At 36.4% G+C, this 26,625-nt stretch overlaps 1 protein-coding gene across 2 annotated transcripts in view; it reads left to right on the top strand.

The window, feature by feature from the left end:
* Positions 1–688: 688 nt before the first annotated feature.
* Positions 689–26,625, top strand: part of MAP3K7 (mitogen-activated protein kinase kinase kinase 7) — a 57,758-nt gene continuing 31,821 nt past the window's right edge. Inside the window, exons 1-8 of one of the 2 annotated variants that reach the window (XM_016208133.2) lie at positions 689–1,014; positions 13,118–13,228; positions 16,781–16,846; positions 17,330–17,375; positions 18,472–18,610; positions 20,757–20,881; positions 23,442–23,570; positions 25,724–25,854. In XM_016208133.2, coding sequence (XP_016063619.1) covers positions 895–1,014; positions 13,118–13,228; positions 16,781–16,846; positions 17,330–17,375; positions 18,472–18,610; positions 20,757–20,881; positions 23,442–23,570; positions 25,724–25,854 — 867 coding nt within the window. In that variant the 5' untranslated portion in view covers positions 689–894. The remainder of the gene's footprint in view (positions 1,015–13,117; positions 13,229–16,780; positions 16,847–17,329; positions 17,376–18,471; positions 18,611–20,756; positions 20,882–23,441; positions 23,571–25,723; positions 25,855–26,625) is intronic. The other variant, XM_016208134.2, reaches the window with a different exon arrangement.

The following is a 26,625-nucleotide window of genomic DNA, read 5'->3' as shown; positions in this document are numbered from 1 at the left end:
CGTAACTTCAGATCAACACACGTTATGTCAAATTATAAATATCTACCTTACCTGATATTAACTTCTGTTCCTGAGCACTCAACCTACATATTGTTATTCAGGTTACGTGCGCTGGCTCCCTTTGTATTATTTTCTTTAGAATCTCTACTTATAGAGTGATGGACTGGCTCCAAGTTAACAGTAACACTGCTTCCTTCCATAGACCACAGTGAGGGAAAGACATTTTTCAAGTCTCCTTAAAGAAATAGTTCAGCTTAGTTTAGGGACGAAACTAAAAAGTAAGCTTCGTGACAAAAACTCAATCCAACACTATCCCAGCCGTCTTCGGGTCTCTGAGAAAAACGGGAGCGGGTCCATAACAAACTTCACCAAGCAGAGTTGGAACCAATACTTTCATCTTTCCCGCTGGTTCCTAAAGGACCAACCGCACGCACATTCCGTCGAGTTCTGCGCCACTTCCGTTCGCGCACTTTAAGGACGTCAGAGCGTCAGCTCTCGCGGTATCACCCGTTGCTGAGGCACTTAACAAAGATCTCGCGAAATTTGTACTACAGACCCAAGTTAGCCTCTTACCCTTCCCCATTCCACCCCACCCCCCAAACTGTCCTTCCTTCCTCTGTCTCAGTTACAAAATTTTCCCCTCCCTCCCCTTGAGCTCACGGCCCTCCTCCTGTTTCCGATTTCAGGCCGGAACCGGAAGTTTAGTGGGCGGGGCCCGGCAGCGGAAAACGCAGAGGAGCCAGAGCGGGGACTCGGCTGTGGCCGCTGCCCTGTCCCCTCCACGGATAGCCGTGGCTCCAGGCTGAAGGTCGGTCCGGAGGCGGGTGGGCGCGGGTCTCCCCCGGAGTGTCCGGGCGGCAGCCTCCCTGGGCCCCCCGGGCTCCGCGAAAGATCATGTCTACAGCCTCCGCCGCTTCCTCCTCCTCCTCGTCTTCGGCCAGTGATATGATCGAAGCCCCCACCCAAGTCCTCAACTTTGAAGAAATCGACTATAAGGAGATCGAAGTGGAAGAGGTAAGCGGGGCCCAGCACGGAGGTGCCGATCTTTGCCCGTCCCGCCTCTGCCTGGTCCCCACTTTTAAGGCGCCTCTCGGCCCCTCAGGCTCGCGGGGCCCGGCGGGGTACTCCCGGGAGGCCCCATCGCCCCGTAGAGACCGGGTGTAGAGGGAACTCTCCGCGTTCAACTGCTCCGAGGGAGCTCTCTTTTTGCATCGCTTAGGCATTCATGAGTTGGATCGGATACTCAGATGCCTGGGTTTGGGTCATGTCAAACAGGAAGATGAACTGGTGTGACAGTGTGACCCACCAGTTCTCTTATCTGTTAGTAGTAAATTCATCAAAGACTGGCCGTTTTGGAGTTTCAGTTCATTTTATGTATATTATGTTCTACATGGGTGCTCGGTAAATGCTTGGTAAATTAATGCATCATATCACAAAGTGTTTCCCCGTGTATGGAGTGGTTTGTTTCGCCGACTCCATAGAGCAGTAGTCATCATATTAAATGTTCTGCCTTCAGTTGGACCAATTTAGATGAATTTCAGCATTAGTAATGTAGGCTGGCTACGATGAAAAGCTCTTTCAGATAGCGTATTCTGAAGAGATAACTAATGATTTCCGTGAAAACTGGAATATAACATCAGACCAGAAATCACTGTTAGAAAACCCGAATCCATTCTCTATTCTGAAGTAATTTAAGTTATTTTAGAGCAAGGTAATAATGTGTCTTTGTGCATTGCTTCTTTTGGAATTCACAGAGGAGGAGATTGGTTCTAAGGACCATAACATGTAGAAAAGTAAGAACTGTAATATTTTTAAATATTCACTTTGTAAAGTGTTAAACTTTGGTTGAAAATAGTACATATCAGTTATCATTTATGCATCATTTGAAAAATTATTAAGTACTTTGCATTACATAGACCATGAAGAACCCTGTATGTCCTATATTATAAATTCTCAGGTATCACTACTTTTAAAATCCAAAATTATTTTTAAGTAGTGGCAAGCTAAAAGTAGTGAGATAATTATCATTTAACAAATAAATTTTTTCTATGCATGTTTTGGAAGAATAATGTATTTCTTAATCATATTTTTTATTTCATAAAGTAACCTCAGAGATCACTAAGAACAACCTTATTTTACAAGGTAATATAAGTGGGAAGAGTGGGGCCTTTGGAGTTAGAGGAAGGTCCAGTATATCAGCCATGTCACTTAATAGCTTTGTGATCTGGAGCAGGTTTCCTAACCCCTTTGAGCTTTAGTTTTATAACTATAAAATAGGGGTAATTTCTATTTCATTTTATCTGTATAACAGATCCTATTAGGCAATATGTAAAACACCAAACACAGTGTCTGACACATATTACTAGGAAAGTGAGTTCCAAAGAGGAAGTGACCTGCTTTAAGGTCACATGGCTAAAAGAAGGACCTGTATTTTGAAAAGGAGGGGAATTTTTTTGTGTGTATGTGTTTTGGTTTTTTTTCTATTGAGACTATGATAAATTCCTTTTTCAGAAGTGGAATTCTTTCATGGCTAACATTCTTTTTTAAGAATAAAAATTCAGTGAGTCAGTATAAAAGAATTGCAGTTTTTAAATAAGCATTTACGTCTACTCTGGTGAACTGTCATACTTGTAGACTACAAATTGTTATATAATAATAACTTGTACTTCATGGTCTTACCAAATGCTTTCACAGACTTACATCATTTGATCCTTACAACTTTAGTTTTTGCACACTACTTTCTAAAGCATTTTACATTCTTGCTTCTTGGAGGAATGAAAAGTTGCTAAGGAGACACATTTTGCTGTTCTTCCCCCAAAGCCATTTAACTTCTGATTAGGTTTTTGTTTCCAAAGACCTTTCTTTGAGTTTAGATATTGTTTCAACCTTTCTTTGGTATATTTAAGACATTCCTGAGAAGTAGATTTTTATTTTTAAATGAAAATTTATAGTATTAGGCAGTCATTTAGGTTTTTTTCTTTAATGCCCAGTGTATTTGCACTTTAAAGATTGAGTTTCAACCTTTCTAATGTTGAAGCCATTACATAATTTCTAACATATTGTCTTCATTTACACACATTAAAACAGTGTCATATGATCCAGGGTGCACCATGGGCACTCAATAACTATTTCTCAACATAGATTCTGCTTCTAGGTTAAAATTATGAATAAGAAAACACAGAAAGATGACCAGAAACAAAAATATTTTACATTGCTTTCAATATTTTATATGCTACATGTGTATTGCCTATAAATAAAAGAAAATTATATTTTATTTGTCTCACATAACAATGTAATTGAATCAGCATTATATCATTATATCGATTAAATTAGAAACTAAGTAAGAAAAACATTCCAAGTCAAATATGCAATCATTTAGTAGATGCACATGTTTAAGGCATTAGCTGATTTTAATCCTTGCATTTCTGATATTGTAACCCAGTAGTATCAGCATGTCACTTCCTAAATTCAGTTCTGATATCAAATTGTGTAAAGTTTTAGCCTTAGAAATGTACTTTTTTTTAAAAAGTCATTTAGTTTTTACCGTCTGGATCTAAGTGTAGTGAATGTTACAATAAATTGTGAGGTATATACTTTGGAAAGTAGCTTGCAAGAAGTGGTAAAGGCAGTATGGTATGGTGAGAAATATACTGAGATGGGTATTTAAAAAATTTAGATGTCATACTGATTCTGCCATAATGTATTTCAGTAATTTTGTACAAATCACCTCATTTTGCTGGGCCTCTGATTTCTCATGTGAAATGAGGGATTGAACAAAATCATTCAAGGTCTTTTTATTCTAAAATGAAAGCACATTTGTTGTTTCCAGTATTTATGCTCTGTTTCCACAGTAAGCTTTAAAGACAGTGATCATGATCTCCCCTGGAATGTAGTTGGACCAACTAATCCTCATTAGACAAGGCAAGTAATATCTCCATTTTACAGATACTGACAGGTGATCATAAGAATTTGATTTGTCGGAAGCCTTATGCCTAAGTAAATGGTAGAGTTGGGAATTGAATTTGAGATATCTCACTCCTGAGCCAGTTAATCTTCACTGGGTGTTCCTTTAGTTTGTTCTAAAATATTCTGTAACCAAATCTTATTTTGAGAATGAGAATACAAATACTGATTTCCTTTAGAGTAATTGGTCCTGAGCATGCATGCAGTGAACATTCTCCTCCCTGCACAATACTGCTAAGGTACTGAAGGAAATGAGTAGAAGAATCAGGATTCTCTCCTTCAAAATTTTGACTTGTGAAACTAGAATAAATACAGAACAGTTAATAATTACATTTTTAGGACCACAAATTTAAAACTATGAATATAATGTAAATTGAACACTTAAGCTATAATTTGAAAGTAGGTTTAATCACACAAGGATCCATTGAGTGGAAAAGAGTTTAAAACAGGATTTTGAAGAAAGTAAGTGTAAGAGATTGGGAAAGGTGCTAAGGTGAATTCTTTGCAGTTGTTTCTCTGCCTAGAATGAATGCTCTTCCCCCCAGAACTTTAGGGCTGGCTCCTCGCCATTCAAGTCCCACCTCAGATATTTCTTTCTTAGAGAAGCTTCCCTGAGCTACCTAGATATTTGTCACTCTTCTTTATCCTAATAGTGTTTACCAGTAACAAAAAACTGTGTATCCCCCAGCAAAATATAAGGTGCCTTATTCATACTTGCAACTCCAATGCATAGCACCTAGAAGGTTTTCTATAAATATTAGTTGAATGAATAAATGAAATTATTACAGCATAATCATGAACATCTAGTGACCATCTGGTTCTGTTATATGTGATAAAACCAGAGGTTAAGATTAGTTAGTGATTTGGCTAAGACAGCATTTATACTGGAAACGAAATCTGATTCTTTTTGCAAATGTCAATTCCATAACACTCCATTATACCTGGCAGATACTTTTGTTTAGCAGGGATCACATGCAGTGATCCAGGTATTGGTGGGCCTTTACTAAAATGCTAAATAGACCATATGTGGCATTGTTGCTTTTAAAAAGAAAGACAGTATTGACGTCAAGTGTAGCATATGAGCAAGGTACATATAATCATTGCATCATTTATATATTCTTAGGCTTCATTCTAGAGACATGCAAAGGCTTTGTTTTAAAGGGAAACATGTAAAGAATTTTGGAAGTGATGTATATTTTGTAGTTTTAAGTTATGAGTATATGGGCGACTGATAATAGAGAAAAACCTAACTTAATAGTGGACTGAAAAAACTGAGTCCATAGGTTGTTAGTCAGTATTAAATTATGGATATCCAAAATTATTAATAAACTCTTCTGTGTGGAACTTAGTGATCATTGGTTTCACTAGATCTGGAATTGTCGTCACAGTGAAGTAGCCCAGCAATGATAACTTTTATATTGTGCATGTATAGCTTTAAAGATGATATAAGCGTATTATTTGAAAGAAAGGCCTATCAAATGGGTCATATCTTATGGCAGGCTTTAAAAGACTGCATGAAAAATTCAAGAGAAAGTTTGAATAATCTTTTGTGTTATAAAGCCTGTCGTGTCATCAGATGGCAGTTCCACTCTGCCACAGTATATTAATAGATTTTGAAGTTCTGACATAGTTGGAAGCTCCTAGTTCTAACTAATAAATGGAAGATCTATGCTTGTTCTATCATGTTCCAAATGTCTAGCCAGTGTAATGGCAGCTTAGCCAGGGTGCTTCCCCATAGTCCATAGAACAGGCCAAACCAAACTGACGGCAAACTGATGGCTATAGTCACTGAACTAAAAATAACGAATTTGGGACAGTTAAGAAGAATTATTTCATAGTAGATTAAAAGCACAGGGTATACATCCTTTCAATTTAGTTTTGATGAACTGTTTTTGTTTTTAATAACCTGACTTGGATGAAGGAATGGAGCAGGCTTCCATCTTAAGGGAATTAGTTTTTAAAGGAGTTACTTTCTTTACACACTTACACACACACACACCAAATTCTGATTTTAATTTTTGTGCCTTTTAATACTAATTGCATGGAAATAATCTATGAATCATCTCTCATATTTTTGTTACCTTTTTTAATTAAGAAATTAAACTTAAATCTGCTTTACTATATGAAACTAAAGTTGTGGACCCAAAACCAAGAAGAGACTAAACCATGGATGGTGGAGATGCATATCGTAAAAGAATTGATCTAAGAATATTTTAATTTAGAAAACATTCATAAATTTAGAAGGAAATATTTCTAAATTGACTTCTCCTTTACAACCAAAGCTCTCTGTGCATTCCTTTGTTCTTCTATTTTTACAGATGAGGGACTGTGAAAAGTACCCAAAATATTATCTAGGTTCACCATTTTAGATGGATGTGTGTGATGGGGGAGATACTTGTAATTTGGATGTGTGCCCTTTTTTACTCTTGGTGAAAATTGATCCTTGGAGAAAGTTGTCATTCAAAATACTTGTTATGAAAATGTATCAAAAAAACTTGTATTATTCATATATGAGTACAATTCAAAAAGCATATTTGATTTGTGAACTTGAGTTAGAAATTTGGTAGTAAGTAAAAAGCGACTTCCTCTCAGAGTTTTATAGTTTGAATTTAGGTTTTTCATTATTTACCTCAGTTTCCAGTGTGTGTCACTTTGCTGTCTATGCCACTCTTTTCCACTGATCTACCTTGTATTAAGAAAAACATTGGTTTGCTCACAATAATTCCTCATTTCCTTCCTGCCCAAGATGGACTCTCGGTGCTCTGGAAAATTTTTATAATAGCGACAGCAGGGAAGAACTCCCTAGTCTGTGTGATGGCTTGCACTGAAGTATCGTGTCTCATTGTTAATTATGCTTTTAATATAACCTAATACAGTCGTTCTCAAACATTAGAATCACCTGAAGGGCTTGTTTAAACACAGATTGATGGGCCTAACCCTTGGACCCATGTGAAATGTGAAATCATATCACATCTTTTCTCCGTAAGTAATTTTGGGTTAGAACCTGAGAATTTATATTTCTCACAGATTTCCAGATGATATTGATGCTTCTGAACCAAAGACCACCCTTTGAAGCCATTGGCTTAATGCTTTTGCTGTTTTTATATCTGCTTTCTTCTTGAAAGTCTTCTGGGCTTCTTGTGATATCCCCTTGTTTGCCTTCCTCCTTATTGACTGTTCCTTCTCAGTTTTTGTTGGTTCTTTTTCTGTTTGTGTTTGAAATGTTGAGATGCTTCAAAGCTCAGTTCTGGGTCCCCAATATTTACATATTATTTTTTGGTGATCTCATCCAGTTGATTGACTAGAAATACCAACTAAATGCTGATGACTCTCCCAAATTCTTATCTCCTGCCTGACTTCTTGACTCATGTTTCCACCTTCTTTCTTGGTATTTCCACCCAGATATCTAGTAGACATCTTAAATTTTGTATGACTAATACAGAACTCTGTTATTTCTTAAAAATCTGCTTGCCCAATTGTTTCTTATCCTTTGTTAAACTGTTTCCTAATCTACTTGTCTTCCCCCCCACCCATTCTGCCTGCATCCAAACAGTCAGCAAGCTCTTTTGACGCTGCCTGTAAAACAACTGAGATCTGCCCATTTTTCTGCACTACCATCAAACTTGTCCTCGTAGCTACCCTCTCCTGCTTAGGCTGCTGTAATAGCCATCCTACCTGGTCCCTATTTGTATTCTAGCTTCCCTCCAGTATATATATATATATATTTTTTTTTTAATATATCTTTATTGATTTCAGAGAGAGAAAGGGAGAGGGAGAGAGAGAGATATGAGAGAGTCATTGATCGGCCGCAGCCCGCAACCCGGGCATGTGCCCTGACCGGGAATCGAACCCTGATTGCCTGCATCCTAGGTCGACGCTCAACCACTGAGCCACGCCCGGCTGGGCCCTCCAGTGTATTCTTAACATAAGAGCTAGAATAATATTGTAAAATGTGAAATCATATCACATCTTTTCTCCTTAAGTCCCTCCAGTTGCTTCCCATTGCACTTAGACTGAAATTCAGACTCTGCCTGTCTCTCGAGGCTTATGTTGCTTCACTCTTCCCATCTCCCACTGTGCACTCCCCACACTGAACACTACTTCTCTGGGTCATCACTGAAATGTCCCATTTCTCAGTGAGGCCTTGCAGGACTATGTTTAAAATTGGGTACGGGAGAGTGCATATGTATGTACATATACACACAATTATGCTCCTTTTCTTCTTAGCACACTTAATCATTTTCTAAAAATTACGTCTTTTTCTTATATCTTGCTTCCTCTTTATTTGCTTCCCTTAATGAGAATATAAGCAGTAAGAGCAAGGATTTGGGTGTGTTTACTTCTATGTCTTGAGTGCCTAGGCTAGCGCCTAGCCTAGAGATAGGGTTCAAGATACAGTCAGATAGGGAATGAGGGTTTTTCCCCCCCTTAGGGCCTCTACAAATTGTTTCTTCTTCTTTGGTTGGTTCCTTGTGTCATTCAAATATAAAATTAGTAGCCTCCTCAGATGGCCTTCCCATATTATCCTGCCTGAAATTTCTCCTAATCTCTTTTGTCATACCATCCTAATTTTTCCTACGTGGCATTTTTTACAATCTGATATTTTTCTTACTCATCTTTGTCTGTTGTCTTCTTCCCCTTCTTTAATTGAAAGTACATTCCATGTAGATCAGGGACATTGTCTGATTTACTGCTATATTTCTGCTATCCCAGAGACACTGAAGAAATATTGGTTTAAAGAGTAAACAAATGAGGTTCATTGTTCTCTTTGCATAAGCATCACTTTCACCCTTTGAAAGCAGGGAGACCTTACCTCATTTCTCCCTGCTTACTCACTAGAGCTTCCTCTTTGGCTTTCATTGATCCTCAAACTTTCGAGATGTCTACCAACCTGCAGCCTCTGATATAGGTTCCAACACTGTGCCCAACAACTGTGCAGCCTCCTTCCTGCAGTCATAAAATTCTTTAATTTTCAGTTACCCGGCTTTTCTCTTGGCAAGGGTTTTTCTGCATCATTTCCATGTTCTCTTTGGGCTGAGAGAACCTGAGTAGGGCCTCCCTCTCCACTTTTACTCATTTGTAGCGTCTTATGTTGACGGAGCATATTCTACGAGGCTGCCTCCTCCAGAGGATCTCATTGAGAAGTAGGGGGTTAAATCCTTTCTGCCCTCTAATCCCTCAACCTGTCCCAGAAGAGGAAGGGGTGGTTCTTAGCCACTGTCATGTACTCTCAACTTTCGCTTTCTTCAGCTGGGGTTTAAAAAAGTGTTTTATTGTTTTGTCTTTAATTTATCCTCTATCTCACTCTTATCCCATAAAGGCAGGGGTCAGTTCTTTATATATATATTTTTCTTTTCATCCTTAATATCCACATTTATGCCACTTAAAAGAATGAAGTCATTTTTTGATACTGCAATATGGTGATTTATAAGGAATATATATTTGGTCTTTCAGATGACCAAAATATATTTTTTATGTATATTTGGTCTTTGTCCAGGATTCTTGGCTCACATCTCTCAAAAACCTTAGAATTTCATAAGTGAGGAGAGCAATAAGGATGTCTTTTGTTATGTTTTGATGTGATTACTTTTGGACCACACCTGAGGATGGGGGCTGGTTGCTGGGAGAACCAACCATGTGATTAGAGATTTGGAACTTTAAGTCCCACCTCCCTGACCTCCAGGGGGTAGAGGGGGGCTGGAGGGCTGAATCAGTCGCCAATAAGGAATGATTTAATCAACCAAGCCTTTGTAATGAAGCCTCTATAAACACCCAAAAGGACAATGTTTGGAGAGCTTCCAGGTTGGTGAACACGTGTGATTAGAGGAGATTGTCACACAGATTGGGCATGGAAGCTCCCTTTCTGCATACCTTGCTCTGTGCATGTCTTCCATCTGGCTGATACTGAATTATATTCTTTTATAATAAACTGGTAATCTAGTAAGTAAAATATTTGTCTGAATAGCTGCTCTAGCAAATTAATTGAACCCAAGGAGAGGGCTGTTGAAACCTCCAATCTGTAGGTGGTTGGTCAGAAGCACAAGGGCCAGGAGTCTTATAGAATTGAGCCCTTAACCTGTGGGATCTGATGCTATCTCTAGGTAGTGTTAGAATTGAATTGGATTGTAGGATACCCAACTGGTATCTGAGAATTGCTTGGTTGTGTGGCTAAACTCCCCCTCCACATATTGGAATTGGTGATCAGAATCATTTGATACGCAGAAATTTAAATTCTTTAAACATTGACTCTGTGCATCTAACCCAGGGGTGGGGAGCCTTTTTTCTGCTAAGGACCATTTGGATATTTATAACATTCGTGGGCCATACAAAATTATCAACTTAAAAATTGGCTATGAAAAAAGATCCTAGGTTTATTGAATTTCGAGTCCCACTTGCGGTTGCCTTGGCAGGTCCAGACCAAATGATTTCGCTGGCCATACATGGCCTGTCACGGGTGGGGCTTTCTCCATCTAACCTCATTCCTTTAAAGTTACAGCAATTAGTTTTACTATCATGTTACTCGGTTTATATGTACAACCTGGGTGGGCATCTTGGACTTTATTATCATTTTTAGATCTTGTTTCACCATACTTGTAAAATAGCTTTTCGGCTCAACTTGAGTTGGCTTTTTAAGGCCATGGGCTCTCACCTTACATTACTGTGTCTGTTTTATATTTTAGTGTTCCAAAAAATTGTTTTCTTAAGTGAAAAGGAGAAAGTTTATCATGTCCTCATTTGCCCATATTTTGTTTCCATGGTTTTAAGTTGAAAGCTCAGAGTCAGTTATCATCCCAGCACTAGGTGGCACTTGTGCATCACAGTTAGTCATGCACGCCTAACACGGTTTTTGTGACAAGTGCATGGTGCACAAATATAGCATTTGAAATCCCTTTGTGGACATTCCTGAGAATAGGAAAATGGAAGGAGGAGAACTACTGAGTACCAGTTGCTTTGATGTATTTGTAAGTACATAGTTGAAGAATATAGTAAATTACTTAATAATCATTATTTCATAGTAATATCAAATAGGTAGGAGGGCTCCCATCTATACCTTCTTAGTCTCATGTTGCCATAAAGTTGAAATTTGCTTTAGGACCTGTTTGCTATTCATCATGGTTAACTGAGAGAGAAATAAGTAGTGCAGCTTCTCCTACTCAATTCCAAACACTTACTGTTCTTTCGTAGTATTTAAGAAAATGCTTGGTTTTGACTTATAAGCCCTATAAATATTCACTGAGGAAAATGTAAGCATCTCTCTTTTACTGTTGAGAAAACAGAAGCTCAAAGACATTAACTTTCCCAGCATCATAACTAATAAGTAAACAGAACCAATATTCAAACTCAAGTCTGTTAGGTTCTAGAGCCCAGACATGCTTTTTCTGTTATTCTAATGGTACGAGGGTTAGCCAGTACCCATTTATGTTAAAGCAACTGGATGGCAAGTTCATGTTACCGATGTTGGTTCCTTTCTCTTACAAGAGGTGTGGAGTAGAGCAAGAGCCTAAAGAGCAGGAGGAACCTGAGCAACCTGGGCTAGGAAGGGAAAAGGAAAGTCACCAAAGAAAAGGCTGGCGACCAAAGATGTTGGCCTACTTTTGCCTAAAGTCAGGTTCCTTTAAGCAGATGACACACAAGCTGAATAGAGGGAATTGATCATTACCTACTGTAGGCTTCAAATCCTGGCTTCTCTGAATATTTACTGACCGTCTGATCTTGGGCAGTTTGCAAACTTGTGACTTGGTTTATTTGCCTTTAAAACGGAGGGGGATTAAATGTGTCGATTCATGAAAGTACATGGACTGGTCCCTGGCATGTGATAAACAATGCATGTTAAGCAGCATTTTAACATTGTTAATGTTAAACCATAAATGTATTAAGCAACATGAGAAATGTCTATAATTACCCTAGCAACAGCCAAGTTTGTTATAGAAGAGTTTTGTGTCCAAGAATTTGTTCATGTAAGTTTAGCTAAAATGAAGAGTCCTCCTCCGAGGGAAGATATATCTACTTTCTGAGATATAATACAGATAATATGTGTATAAATTAGGATTCCTAACATTCTAGTGTTAGATTGCCTAATATCAACCACACTTGCTATTTACTAACCATATAGCCTTGGGCAAGTTAGTAGGCACTATAATAGTTCAGTACCTATTACATAGAAAGTACATCATAAATGAAAGATATATAGGGAAGTAGATTTTTGCTTAAGAAAAAGTATGTAGATCCATTGGAAGTTGATAGATTGCAGCAAGTGGCACTTAAATAATGTCCTTTACAATGATAAAATCTAATGATTTTGTTCTAACAAGTATCAAAACATGTTTTGTTTTGTTTAGTTGTTTTGATAGTATGACAAATTTCAAACACTTATAAAAGTAGACTAGATTGAGAGCAGTGAACCTATGAGGGACCCATCAGTTAGCTTCAACAATGATATAATACATGACCAATCTTTATATTACAATTTTTTTAAAATAACTTTAATGAAGTATTTTACATGTCAAAATTCATGCATTTGAAATGTTACAATGATTTGTACAAATTACTAAGTTGTGCAACCATCACCATAATTTATTCAAACCTATTTATCACCTTGATAGGATTCCTTCTCCCTATTCACAGTTAATCCCAATTTCCACTCTCAGCCCCAGGCAAACCACTGATTTACTTTGTATCTCTATGGATTTTTCTTTTCTGGACATTGCATATAAATGGAATCATATAATATATGGTCTCATATCTGGCTTCTTTCACTTAGCTTAGTGTGTTTGAGGTTCATTCATGTGTTAACATGTATCAGCGGTGTTTCTTTTTTTGACAAAACATTTTATTTTATACATAATGCCACATTTTGTCTATCCTTCACAGTGGCCAATTTTTAATCTATATTTTGATCCTTTCCCCTTCACTGTCTACCAATACTGAATTATTCAAAGCTATTATTAATTTCATAAATATGATAGTTTAAAACATTGATTATTTGTTTCTGCTTTTTATTTTTTCAAACCATTTTCTCTCTACTCATTCATCTTGCCTCTTTTAATTTTGGTTTTACTTGAGAATGGCTTTCAGATTAGCTTTAGTGTTATATGTTGAGCTGGATTTGCTTGTTTCTGATTCTCATGGTGTGTTTTTTTCTTTTTTAACTTAGGTTGTTGGAAGAGGAGCCTTTGGAGTAGTTTGCAAAGCTAAGTGGAGAGCAAAAGATGTTGCTATTAAACAAATAGAAAGTGAATCTGAGAGGAAAGCTTTTATTGTAGAGGTAAGACAAGATGTCATTTCTGTTGTGTAGTTTTTAACCTAAGATACTCTGTGAATTTAATTACAAAAAGAATTGTTTCTCAGTTGTCATTTCTCTCTATACTTGAATATCAGCTATTTGGCTGAACTGAAGGTAATGCCATAGGAACATTTTTTTCATTCACACTCTTAATTCCGATTAAAAATTAAGAAAAGGAAAGTTAACTAAATGAATTCATCCCTGAATTAAAATATAATTCAGAGCTACATTGAGGCATAGAATTTAAATTTTAAAATAGAAAAGAAATGCTATTCTCTCTCATTATCTAACATTAAGAAGAAAAATGCATTCATTTTGTCTGGATATTTTTAGAAATTCAAATGAGATTATTTTAAGGGAAAATAATTTCAAATTTGGTTTTTCTCATGTAGTGTGAAAATCTACAACTCTCTCACAGATTTATTGATGAAGGAGAATTTAATAATCATGAGATTGTTGTATTAGTCTATTAATTTTGTGCTATTTTGTGTTTTAAATCACAGTGTTTCATTAAATCAGTGGTTTTATCACTTTTTAACTTTACTGGCCAATGGATAAGTAATCTTTATAGACTTTTTGAATTTATATCTGTGACTTTATTTAATTATAATTTTTAAATGTACTGCATGATATTTTTAAGTGTATAACATTGAGAAATGAGAACTTGGTTGTGATATGATGAAGTGGATTTTGTCCCAATCAAAGGACATAGGGTAGCTGAATGGATAAGGAAACAAGATCCAAATATAAGCTGTCTACAAAAGGCCTACCTGTCTCAGAACAAAAGACTCACACAGGCTGGAAAAACAAACAAACAAACAAAAAACTTCTGGAGGACTTTAAAGGAGAGATCGACAGCAACACCGTTACAGTAGGGGACTTGAACACCCCACCGACTTTACTGGATAGATCATCCAGACAAAAAAATCAACAAGGAAACAGTGATTCTAAATGACACACTAGATCAGATGGATTTAGTTGACATTTACAGAACATTTCACCCCAAAGCTGCAGAATAGGCAATCTCCTCAAGTAAACATGAGACATTCTCAGACATAGACCACATGTTATGACACAAAACAAGTCTCTACAAGTTCAAGAAGATTGAAATCATATCAATCGTCTCAGATGTTTACATCATGGAGTACTATGCAGCTATAAAAAAGAAGGATCCCTTACCCTTTGAGACAGCATGGTGGGACCTGGAGAGTATTATGCTAAGTGAAATAAGCCAGTCAGAGGAAGGCAAGTATCACATGATCTTGCTTATATGTTGAATCTAATGAACAAAATAAACCAATGAACAAAATAGATCCAGAGACATAGAAGCATGGAACAGACTGATGAATCTCAAGAGGAAAGGTGGGGGTGGGTGGATGGGTGGGTGGGGAGAGATTAACCTAAGAACTAATATACATATATGCATAACCCTTGGACACAGACAATAGTGTGATGAAGGCCTGGGGGGAGGGGTGCAGGGCAGAGGAGGTGAATGGGGGGGAAAGGGATATTTGTAATACTTTCAACAATAAAGATAAATTTTAAAAAAATGTGTAACGTTGAGAAATGAGAACTTGGTTGTGATATGATGAAGTGGATTTTGTAATTGAATGAGTTGAGAAATATTGATGAATAGCTTGATGTTGTCATAAAGAAAGATAATCTCTAGTAGTATGTTCTAGGAGTCTGGCCTCAGCCTTGCTTATTCATAATTTTTGTTCATAGTTTAGATAAGGTCATTGATTATGTACTGTTGTATTGGCAGTTTCACAAAACTAGGTAAAAGCATAAGTTAAATGCTAGGAAATAAGAGTCAAAAAGATTATAATAGCTTGGAGGGAAAAAATTTTAACCAATGTTATACATATCCGTAATTTAAATTGTCAGTTCTCCATGTATTCTTGCTAAAAAATTTTCAATCCCTTATACCTCTTCCTTCTGCTTCTCAAAGGCAACAACTTTGAGCTCATTTCTTAATTTTGTTTGGTGTCCCCATTCCAGAGACTCTTTATTATACCTTCTCTAAAGTATCCACCTTTAATCTTTGGGATGATAAAGAGCCAGTCACTAAGCTGCTTGAAGTCTGGAAGGGAGATCTTTGGGTCTAACTTTCAATCAGTCTCTCCCGTCTTTTATTAGCTTACTTAGGTACCTCATGCTACCACCACTCCTCAACCTTTTGGAGATTTTCTGAGCTAAACCTGGTTACTTCTCACTTTTTCTCATTTCTTTTAGGTCTGCTTTGTCAGTTATTGCTAGCCATTTGCTTTCCAACTTCCAAAACACTTACATTCTGTTAATCTTTCTGAGTTTATGCCTTGGAAAAAAATATCTTTACTGTCTTAGTGGGATTTGGGAAGGGAGCAGGAGTAAATGCTTGAATAATCTGCCATCTGAAGCTCAGTGCTAAATCTTAACAAGATGAAATATAATTAATATATATATATAAAATGAACATATATAATAAATAGTGATATTAATTCTTCTGTTAGGACCGAAAATTCACAAGTAGTGGCTATAGAAAAGTACAGCTTTCTAGTTGCATATAGTTAAAAGGTTTATGTTAGTGGACTGAGCCAGCAGTATAATGTAGGTAACAGAGAAGGAAAGGAAGAAGAGAGGGGGAGAGACAGAAAAGAGAGAAGGAAGAGAAGAAAGGCAGCAGGGAGCAGTTTGAGGGGACATATTAATAGAAGTTGGAGATGTATAGCAAGAGAAATGAGTACAGCAAACCCCTCACTGACTTCAGTATGAATCATTGGATCAGGGAAGATTAAAACTGGAAGGAGGGAGACCAGCTAGCAGAAGGCTATAGTAATTACTGCAGTGGTTCAGGTTGGAATTATTAAGGCAATGGTAGTGGGAATGGAGAGGAGGGAATTTATTTAAGATGTGATATGGAGTGTGGGGATTAGAGTACAAGTATGCTGGAAGAGTACAGGTTTTAAGTCAGATAGACCAAAGTTCAAACCCTGGCTGCAAGGTATTTGGCAGCTCACTTAACTCTCTCTGAGCCTTATCTTAAAGGTCCCTTCATCTTTAAAATGGAAATTATAATACCTACTTTGCAGAGTTGTGAGAATTATACAATATCTATAAAGTGCCCACCAGGGCCCAGCCTAGAGTAGGTAAGTTATTCAACCATAGTTATGAAGATGATGACAACCATAATGTGGCTGCTTCTGGCTTTGATAACTCAGCCCAGTGCCATCTCTGGGTCGTTGTCCTAACATTTCTTGGCAAGTTAATTTCTTGTTTGTACTTGTCACGCCTATCTGTAACTCCTGTTATGGCACTTTGCACATTGCTTTAATTATTTGTTTACATGTCTGTCGTCCAACTAAACTGTGAGATCTTTAGGGCAGGGACTCTTGTGCCATCCTGGGCAGACACTTATGACCGCAGTGCCTGCTATGTAGTAAATAGTGATTGTTGAATGATTAATGTTTAGTACAACCCTAAGATTTCAATGATGCTGTGAAATTAGTTCATCAAAAGTTAGCACTTTTTAAAAGAAACCTTTATTTGTTACAGCTTCGGCAGTTATCCCGTGTGAACCATCCTAATATTGTAAAGTTATATGGAGCCTGTTTGAATCCAGTAAGTGTCACTTTTTCATTGTCAGCTGTATAAGAAATGACGTGGCAGATACGTGCAGGTGTATAGTTTAGCTATTTTGATGTTATGCTATTTCTGGGGTGAAAATTGAACTTTATATGTTTGTTTCTTGACTGTTAGCAACCCAGTATATTGAAGGAGTTGTCTTAGGTGTTCTTATCCAGTAACCTCATCTTAGAGACTTATGCTCTTCTCTGACGGTGCCTACTCATTAGCACTGGAGAAAGTCCCCAAAGATCTTGTGATTATGTGTATAAAAATTCCTCTACTCTTAGACAGTAGGTGCCTAGACCAACAAGGTTTTAGATTATACATACTTCTTTTCCCCTAGTGGCATTTATGTAGGGGCCAAAAGAATGTTTTTTTAATGCATTTATAAAATCAAAGGTTGGACTGAGTTATCTATCAAGCCCCCTAAAGTGCTGTAGCTCTGTGGTTAATTATTCTGGCACATGTTTCTTTTAGGTGTGTCTTGTGATGGAATATGCTGAAGGGGGCTCTTTATATAATGGTGAGTGTCATTAGACCTGTCTTTATCTAGTGGAATAAAATAATTAAAAAGCTTTTAACATAAACTGTAAGTTACTTAATATCCTTTACAGTGACCTTCAGAGCCCAAAAGGAGGTAATTTTAAAAAAAGAAATCTACTAAAGATTAAAAATAAGACATTTCAACATTAGTATGTAAAGTTTAGAAATCTTTAAGTATATCAGATCTTTTAAATTGATGGTACTTTTCATAATGTTAAAAGCATTTAAGTAAAGTAAAATGTGCTTTTTAAGTCAATTTTAAAATACCTTCTTTTAATTTTTTTCTTTTTGCCTCTCTTAGCTTTGAGCCTCCCCATTTTAGACCTCTAACCATACTTTCATTTCATTCTGCTTTATTTTGCTTTCTTTTCAAAAAATTAAATTGTGAAAACACACTTCACAGAACATTTTAATTATAACAGTGAAAGAAAACTGTATTATTAACTAGTTACCTTTATAGAACAGATCTCTTTCACTCTAAGAAATTCCAACCATATTTGTAAATGTATTTTCTTGTTGCACCATTTATATAAAATAAAATTGCATTTTATTTCTTAAATTAACATTTTACATAAACGTTTACTTATATGTACTGCCCATATGTTTATCATTGTTAATGGGTATCTGATTCTCCATTGTTTTATTTGGTTGAACTATTTCTAGTCTTTAGCTATTATAGAAAGCATAATTGTAAATATTTTGATACACGTTTTGTTTTCTTCTGTACTACTGCTCTATCTCTTATAGTAGTGTACATCACATTGCTTATAATTTATGTAATTGTGTGAGATAGTTTCTATCAGTATGAAAACGTATGGTAATGCATATTAATTTGACTTGAATATATGTATAACATTTAATGGCAGTGCTATAAAATGTTAGGTACTTATGTGGTAGTTACCCATTTGAAATTATTAGATGTTTCCATCTTTTTATTTAGAAAAGAATTAAAAGCAGGACTGGTGGGAGCCTGTGTAAAAAATACCCAGTCATTTGTTCTGATAGTGTTTGCATTCATCTTGTATCTTTTGTTATATGCAATAAAGTTCTTTTTAGTTTGTGCCTTTCTTTTGCAGTGCTGCATGGTGCTGAACCATTGCCGTATTACACTGCTGCCCATGCCATGAGTTGGTGTTTACAATGTTCCCAAGGAGTGGCTTATCTTCACAGCATGCAGCCCAAAGCCCTAATTCACAGGGACCTGAAACCACCAAAGTAAGTGTCTCTCTCTCTCTCTCCCTCCCTCTCCTTCCCCCCACTCCCTAATTCAAGCTGTAGGTGGCACATGAGCTTCTCTTTTTTTATTCCCTTTTGGCTGGCTTAAGAGTGTTTATTTTTACTCACCATCAGTTAGTCGTATATCTAAGCTTGCATTTTACAATGTTGTCTTTAGTGACATTTTTATTTTTGTTGAATTTTATTTTTAATAACTCCTATCTTAGATTTGCATACTTCTACAATCTTTCAGCCTATCTTATTTGTGCCTGCAGTATGTGTTGTTGCCTCTAGACTCTCCCATGAGAGCAGAGACAAGTCCATCTTGTTCCTGCTGTATCCCTAATACCTAGCACAATGTCCATACATAGTAGATATTCTGTGAAAATTTACAGAGTGGTTATTATTTACCCTTTCAGAGGAAGACAAAAGGACACTTCTGGCATCTGAGTAGAATTTGAAAATATTCTGGATTTTCCCATATTGAGGATTCTGGGACTTTGAAAAAATTTCAAAATTCCCTAAATAAGTATTTTAAAAGACTAGAACTGTGGGGTTTTTTGTTTATATAGGAACTCAGTTAAAGAAAGCATACATGTGTTATTTATCATCCTTCTTCCCCTCTAATTTTTTTCTTCTTTATCCAGCTGTGACAAAGTAAAGGCATCCCCACATCTCCTCCCCCCTTTCTCCCATCTTTGATCACCATAAAAGGTTTTCCCTAGAAAATCAGTCTCAAGTATTCCATCCTCTTAATACTGCTTTAAAGTATTAAAGCTTTCTTCTGGGTATAGCTTGTCACTCTCATATCTAATCTGATATTCTCATAGGTTCGAACTCTTAGAATCACTGTTTTCACTAGTGTACCTTATTTTTCCTCCCAGGCTTATACTGATTCCTCTTTCCCCAGGTCCCTGGTCAAATAATGTGTAAACCCCAGATTCGTGACACTTTTTTTTTTTTTTAACTTGAGTCCTGAGGCTGTTGCCTTAGCTACCTGTCTTGACTAGTGAAGAAGAAATCACTACTTAGCTCTTTTTTTTTTTGGCTGGCTATGAAAATTGAGTCCTCCTTTCCCCCTGGATTAACAGAGTTGATTATCAAAGCAAAATCAGGGAAATGATAGCTCTTTTCAGGCAACAAATTGACTGATTGAAAGGATACAGACGAGCATCAGGCACAAAGTATCCTTTTCCTAGAGTAGCCAGAAACCATCAGATGCAACTCCCTAAAGTATCCCTTTCCTTCTGTATTAGAGCATGCTTTGGCTTTGGAACAACTGACTGGTTATTAAACAGCATACATGAAAATATCTCACAAAAGGAAGTCATTTTAGCTTTCTAACATATTTTATATTTCGTAATTACACAACTTAAGTCACTTCATTCTCTATCCAACCATATATCATAAATCCATAAATTTTAGGATTTACATTTTATTTAACCAACCTATTTAGATAAATCAGATATGTCCTACTAAAATCATTTGTAGATAGGAACTGTCCTTTTGCTAATAAATACCATTAACATATTTATAAGAGCTCTGATCTAGGTCTTTTGTTCCTCTTAGGCATCGTTATGGTTGGACCTATAGTATTGCACATTATCTTTGGAGCCCCCAGTTTGCAAATTGGGTTTTAGAATTAGAATTGATATTTTAGAATGTACTAGGGAATTTAAAACCTTTGGAATGGTTATGCTTTCATATACAATTGTATATATAAGCATACATGCTACATCTTGTCACTGGAAAACCCTATGGATTCTGTGGTCAGTAAGAATTCCTCAAAATGGCATATAAAGAAGGCATCTGAGGTTTGGTTAGTTGTTGTACACAGTATCAGCTTGTGCATGTGCCCCTATGGTATTTACCTTTTGTAGGTTCATTTGCATGTACTTCAGATGACATGGAGACATCAAAATGTGGGTCTAGCAGTCTTCCTAAGAGAACTGGGTTAAGGTCAATTAGTTTTTGCTGACATTCTTCTGAACTATTAAGCTGTCTTAGTGACCAGGTAACATTTCACAGAAGTTGAATGGTGACATTTTTGCTTAACTCTTTCTCTTTCCACAAATGTCTCTTCTTTTATTTTAGAATCAAATATTAGTCTTACAACCTTTGTATTTTTGTTGGTTTTTTTAAACAGCTTGCTGCTGGTCGCAGGGGGGACAGTTTTAAAAATCTGTGATTTTGGTACAGCCTGTGATATTCAGACACACATGACCAATAACAAGGGGAGTGCTGCTTGGATGGCACCTGAAGTTTTTGAAGGTAAAATGGCAAGCATGATGTGATTGGTAATCTGTCTTGTTACTCCATGTAACTCCAATGTGTTTGTGACCTTGCCCATGGTTTTATTTCTGTGTGGTACATAATTATAAAGTATATATAAAGTTGGAGGATATGTTAAATAAACATAGCCATAGATCTTAAATCTCATAGCAAGATTTAAGTGATCCAGCACCGTCTGTGTAAGTTCAAGCATATGTGCAGTTGGTCCTCATTCTTAGATTCCATAGTTGCAGATTTGTTTGTTTATAATCCTAAAATCAGTACTCGTGGTGCTTTTGTGGTTATTTGCAGGCATGCATGGAGCAGGGGAAAATTTTGAGTTGCCCAGTACACATGTTCCCACATAACGTCGAACAAAGCAACACTGCTTTGTTTTAGCTCTCATACTGTGACATTTTTTTCATCTCTAGTGCCATGTATTTTGTTGTTGTTTTTGTGTGAGGGTTTTGTGTGTGTGTGTGTGTGTGTGTGTGTGCGCGCACACACGCTCTTTTTGTTGGAGATTGCCTCCAATAGCAATATTGAAATGCTTTCTAGTGTTCTTAAGTATTAGAAGGCTATAATGTATGTGCCTTACATAGAAAATATATGTGCTAGCTAATCTTTATTCAGGCATGAGTTATAGTGCTGTTGGTAGTGGAGTTCAATATTAATGAATCAACAATATATATTAAATAAGGTGTCTTAAATAGAAACACACATGTTATATATTGGTCAGTTGACAAAACTGTTATGAAGAGGCTCGCAAGGAAACTAACCCTGTATTTCCCCAAGGAGCAAATGATTCAGTGTTCATAGCAACTTTATAGAACATAAATACCAGGAATAATGGGAATTAACTGTGCTTTTGTATTGGTTTCCTAGCAATTAAAAATTGATAATCTAAATGAGCATACCTTAGGAAGAATGCAAGTAATTGGGCGAAAATATGGTAGTAAGAGTGACAAGTAAAGGATAAGCCTATGTTTATTTTCTTTTACATCTCTGTATTTCACTCAAGTTCTAAAAAAGTGATCCATAAATTTCATACTAGGTTTCTGGATAAAAACACCACGTTATCTTTTAAATGAGAAAAGTTGAATTGAAGATGTGTGATTTGCATGTTAAGACACAAGAATTCCTATAAAATTCAGATATGTTCAGTAATCAGATTCTAATTAAGGCTTACTCTTTTATTTTTTTATGAACTTGAAGTTTTTGTTTGTTTTTAGCCATCTACTCGAGAGAAAGAAATTTGCTGTGCAACTGGCCACTTGTGTGGAACCATTTTGCCATAAAATTAAATTTAAAAGTTAGTGGACACAGGACTGTTAAATTATACAAAATTAAATAACGCCTCCTAATAAGATAAAGTTTTCTAGTTCATATACAGAATGCATATAATTGGCATTGTTTTAAAATTTTTTATTTAATATACCTTTCTCTGAGTTAAAATAACACAGCATTCCTGTAGAATGAAGAGCAGAAAGATTTGTTTATACAAAAGAACCCAGGAATAAAAGTTATTGTTAATTGTTTAGAGCAACGAAGCTCAGACTATTAGGCCATGTAGATTTTTTTTATATCTGAAAGATGTCAGCACCTTTAGCCCAAATTAGATTGTAACATCATTGTAATGCTTACAGTATAGTGCTAGGTACATGTGTAGTACACAAGCTAAGTACGTGAATAGCTACTATTACAGTAATTGTTCATTTGTATAGTGAGTTGTTTGAGCTTTGGGTTTTCTTGGGGGGTTATTTATTGTAATGATTCACCCACCAATTTATAGATCATATAAATTTTGCTGCATAATCTGTCTACTATAAGTTTGTTATTCATAAATTTCACTGTTTACAACTTTTTTTTTAATTTATCTTTATTGATTTCAGAGAGAGGAAGGGAGAGGGGGAGAGACAGAGAGAAACATCCATGATGAGAGAGTTGTCATTGATCGGCTGCCTCCTGCATGCCCCCTACTGGGGATCGAGCCCGCAACCCGGGCATGTGCCCTGACCGGGAATCCAACCTCAATCTCCTGGATCCTAGGTCAACACTCAACTGCTAAGCCATTCCCGGCCGGGCACAACTTATTTTTAAGTTTGCAAATTAAGAATTCTATCTTACCATGTATTGAAAAGAAAATCTTAACACTAAATTGGACATTTCTTCTGCTTCAGTAGTAGAGTAGTACTTTTCATCAAGAGAATGGGAGAAGAAAATTCAAGATTAAAGAATTATAGAAAGGAATGTTTGAGTGTTTCATTCTCTGTCCCAGAGCAGTATGTCTTATTTAAAGATAAAACCTGTGCCTCTTCATGAAAAGGTAGAAAATGACTAACTTTCTAAAGTAGATTTTCTAGTTTATTATTAACACTTAATTCATTAAAAAGTGTATTTGTTGCAAAGACTTAAGGAACTTCAGAAAGTAATTTCTCAGCTCTGCATGTGGCCTCCTCTTGTTTTTGTACATGATGCTCATTCTTAAAATTTATGAAAACAGTTGTTTCTTTAAATCATGTAGAAAAAAGTCTTGAAATTATACTACATTTTTTTCTAGGTAGCAATTACAGTGAAAAATGTGATGTCTTCAGCTGGGGTATTATCCTTTGGGAAGTGATAACGCGTCGGAAACCCTTTGATGAGATCGGTGGCCCAGCTTTCCGTATTATGTGGGCTGTTCATAACGGTTTGTGAACAGATGCTTTTCTTTCATATATTTGCATATTTTCTATATGGAAAGTTGTTTCTCCTCCAAAGACGACCATTTGTCTTTAACATTAGAATCTTTGTTACCAGAATACTTTTCTGCCATCAGTTTCCCACTCTCTCCACAACCCAAAAATCAGGCAGGGCAGGGCTGAGAGTGGTCCTGGCCTTTGCACAAGGTGTGCATTTGGCCAAGGTTATCAGTAGACAATGGGAGCCAACTACTTAGGTCGGCTCTCTCTAGAGGATAGAGAAGCATTGGACTGGACTCCGTGGAGGTAATAAATTTAAAAATTAAATAAGTAAATAAAATCTCCAGCATGTTTAAGATCATTGGGGAATCTATAGCCTTTTTTCCTGAGGAAGCACAAGGGTCTCACTGAGGAGAGAAAGCAAAGACGAAGAAGAAGAGATGTTACTTAAGTTATTCAGAAAGGCAAAGCACAGAGTGCTCTCTCTATTTTTTATTTATATCTTCCTATTCGTCCTTATGAGGTGAAATCCGTGATTGCCTCATTTTATAGTTTTACAGATTAGGAAACAGACCTAGAGAGGTTATGTAACTTGCCCAAGGTCAAAGATTAATAACTGGTGCCCCGGCCAGGTGGCTCAGTTGGTTGGAGCATCATCCCATACCCCAGAAAGGTTGTGGGTTCGATTCCTGGTGAGGACACATGCCTAGGTTGCGGGTTTGATCCCCAATAGGGGCACATACGGGAAGCAACTGATCAATGTTTCTCTCTTACATTGATGTTTCTCCCTCTCCCTCTCTCCTCTCCTCCCTCTCTCTCCTCCTTTCCTTCTCCCCCTTTCCTTCTCCCCCTCCCTCTCTCCTCCTCTTCTTCTTCCTCTCCCCCTCCCTCTCCCCCTCTCCCCCTCCCTCTCCTCCTCTTCCTCTCTCCCCCTCTCTCCCTCTCTTTCCCTCTCTTCCCCTCTCCCTTCAAAACAATAAACATATCCTTGGGTGAGAATTTTTTTTAAAAAGATTAGTAACTGATATTGCTGGGATTCAATCCACATCTTTTTGACTCCAGTGCTCACATTTTTAAGTTCTGTTGGCTTATGGACTCAGAAATATAAAATGAATCCCTCCTATTCATTTTATATTTCTAATTAGAATGTTTTTAACCACCCGTGATTTTAGAATTCATCTTCTTCATTAATCAAGTTACTTCACATTTGCTTTGGGAAAATAAATTCTTCATGAAGGGAAATTATTTAACCTTCCTAACTTTTAACATCACTCTCTGTTATTTAATTTCTGTCACTTAATTGTAATCATTCTCATTATTGGCATTTTAATACACTATTTCACAAGTGATGCAAACAGATATCTGCCTATTTAAGTCATTTGTAGAGTGTCTACAGTACTGTCATCTGAGTAATCTTAACACTTTACCAGTTTCCTGTACTGCCTTTCATTGTACTTCCTTTAATGTCATTGTAGAGCATGCTAGAGCATTGACCAAGACATTTTTTTCTCTCTGTCAATTGTCAGTAAATAATTGAATGTCAATGAAGTAAGGTATAAAAGAACTAACTTGTTAATTGATAAAATTACAAAAGTTTCATTGTATTTGAGGCCTTCTTTAAGTTAGGTACCTTACTAGTAATATTATAGTTTTGGTGATTACACAAAAATTGGCAGTTTTCAGCTTATGAAATGATTGATTCACCGCAGCCAAAAGGTCTGCCTCCCACAAAAGAGTCATTTGGGGATGAGATTTAGGTATGGAAGATGATTTTTCAAACATATTTGAAATTTTTGCAATGAATCTGAAAATATAGTTCAAGCTACCCCAAGCTACTACTTCATTCTTCTTAATAAAACACATTAAGCCATTATTATTTGTTAAAAGAATATTTGTAACAAATGAAATACTATTAATTCTCAGGCTTACTGTTACCATACTGCATATAAAATCTTTAACTTTTCGAAAAGTGTAGCTTCTCCCCTTTATGAAAATACAGTGTTAACCTAAAGGACCAAAAGGAAACATACATTTATTACTCCAAAAAAAATCTGAAATTACAAGATGTATAAAATAAATACTGCTTTAGAAATACATATAAAAAGTTGATAAAATTCTTTGGGTTAATACATTCTCCTCCTCCTTTAATTTTTAATTATAGGTACTCGACCACCACTAATCAAAAATTTACCTAAGCCCATTGAAAGCCTGATGACTCGCTGCTGGTCAAAAGATCCTTCTCTGCGCCCTTCAATGGAGGAGATTGTGAAAATAATGACTCACTTGATGCGGGTATAATCCTTCTTTTGAGGGGCTTTGGGTTTAGGAGAATGTGATGTACACTGAGTTTTAATGGAGTTTAACAGTAAAAGGACATTGCTAATTTATGCTTTATATTTTTCTGTATTTTCCAAGTTACAAAGGGCATTTATTACTCAGTAATCAGAGGAGGAAATATTATTTTGGCGGGGGGGGGGGGAATCTAGTTCTTTATAATGAAAAGGGACTAGACTAGGTTTTTGAACTTGCTTTTTCCTCCTGCTTAACTTAGTGGATAAATGTGATTGTTTCTGGGCCTGTTGCCTCATCTGTAATGTGAGGGAAGCTGGATTAGGCTGTCTCTAAGGCCGTTAGAGGACTTTTAGGTATTTTATGTCTCTTAATACTTGCTAAACTAAATTTTTAATTTTCTTTAGTACAGCTCTTCATCAAGCAGTCATTTATGCAGGGCAACAGAGAAATTGCATTTCCAGACACATTTATTTAAGTGATTTTTTTTTTACCTTTTGTTTTTTCATTTGCCAATAAAAAGTTAAACTCTCTTCTAGAATTTATAGGATTTTTCAATTTAGAACAAGCCTTTTAAATGATTATCAAAATTTCCTAGTCTATACATCAGACACTTTTAGAATTATTTGAATAATTTTAGGCCTCTTGTTTTTGGTGCACTAGCAAAATCTATCAAGTTGTACCCTGACTTTTAAAAGTTAACATACTGTGAAAGTACCTAAATTTCAGCACAATTTCCTCAGTAGAAGAATCTTTCAGTTTTCTTAAATATAG

This window comes from Miniopterus natalensis, chromosome 5 (genome assembly GCF_054644295.1).
Source record: "Miniopterus natalensis isolate mMinNat1 chromosome 5, mMinNat1.hap1, whole genome shotgun sequence".
NCBI classification, from domain to species: Eukaryota; Metazoa; Chordata; class Mammalia; order Chiroptera; family Miniopteridae; genus Miniopterus; species Miniopterus natalensis.
Note: the sequence above shows the minus strand (reverse complement) of the source record. Positions and strands in the feature narration are given on the sequence as shown.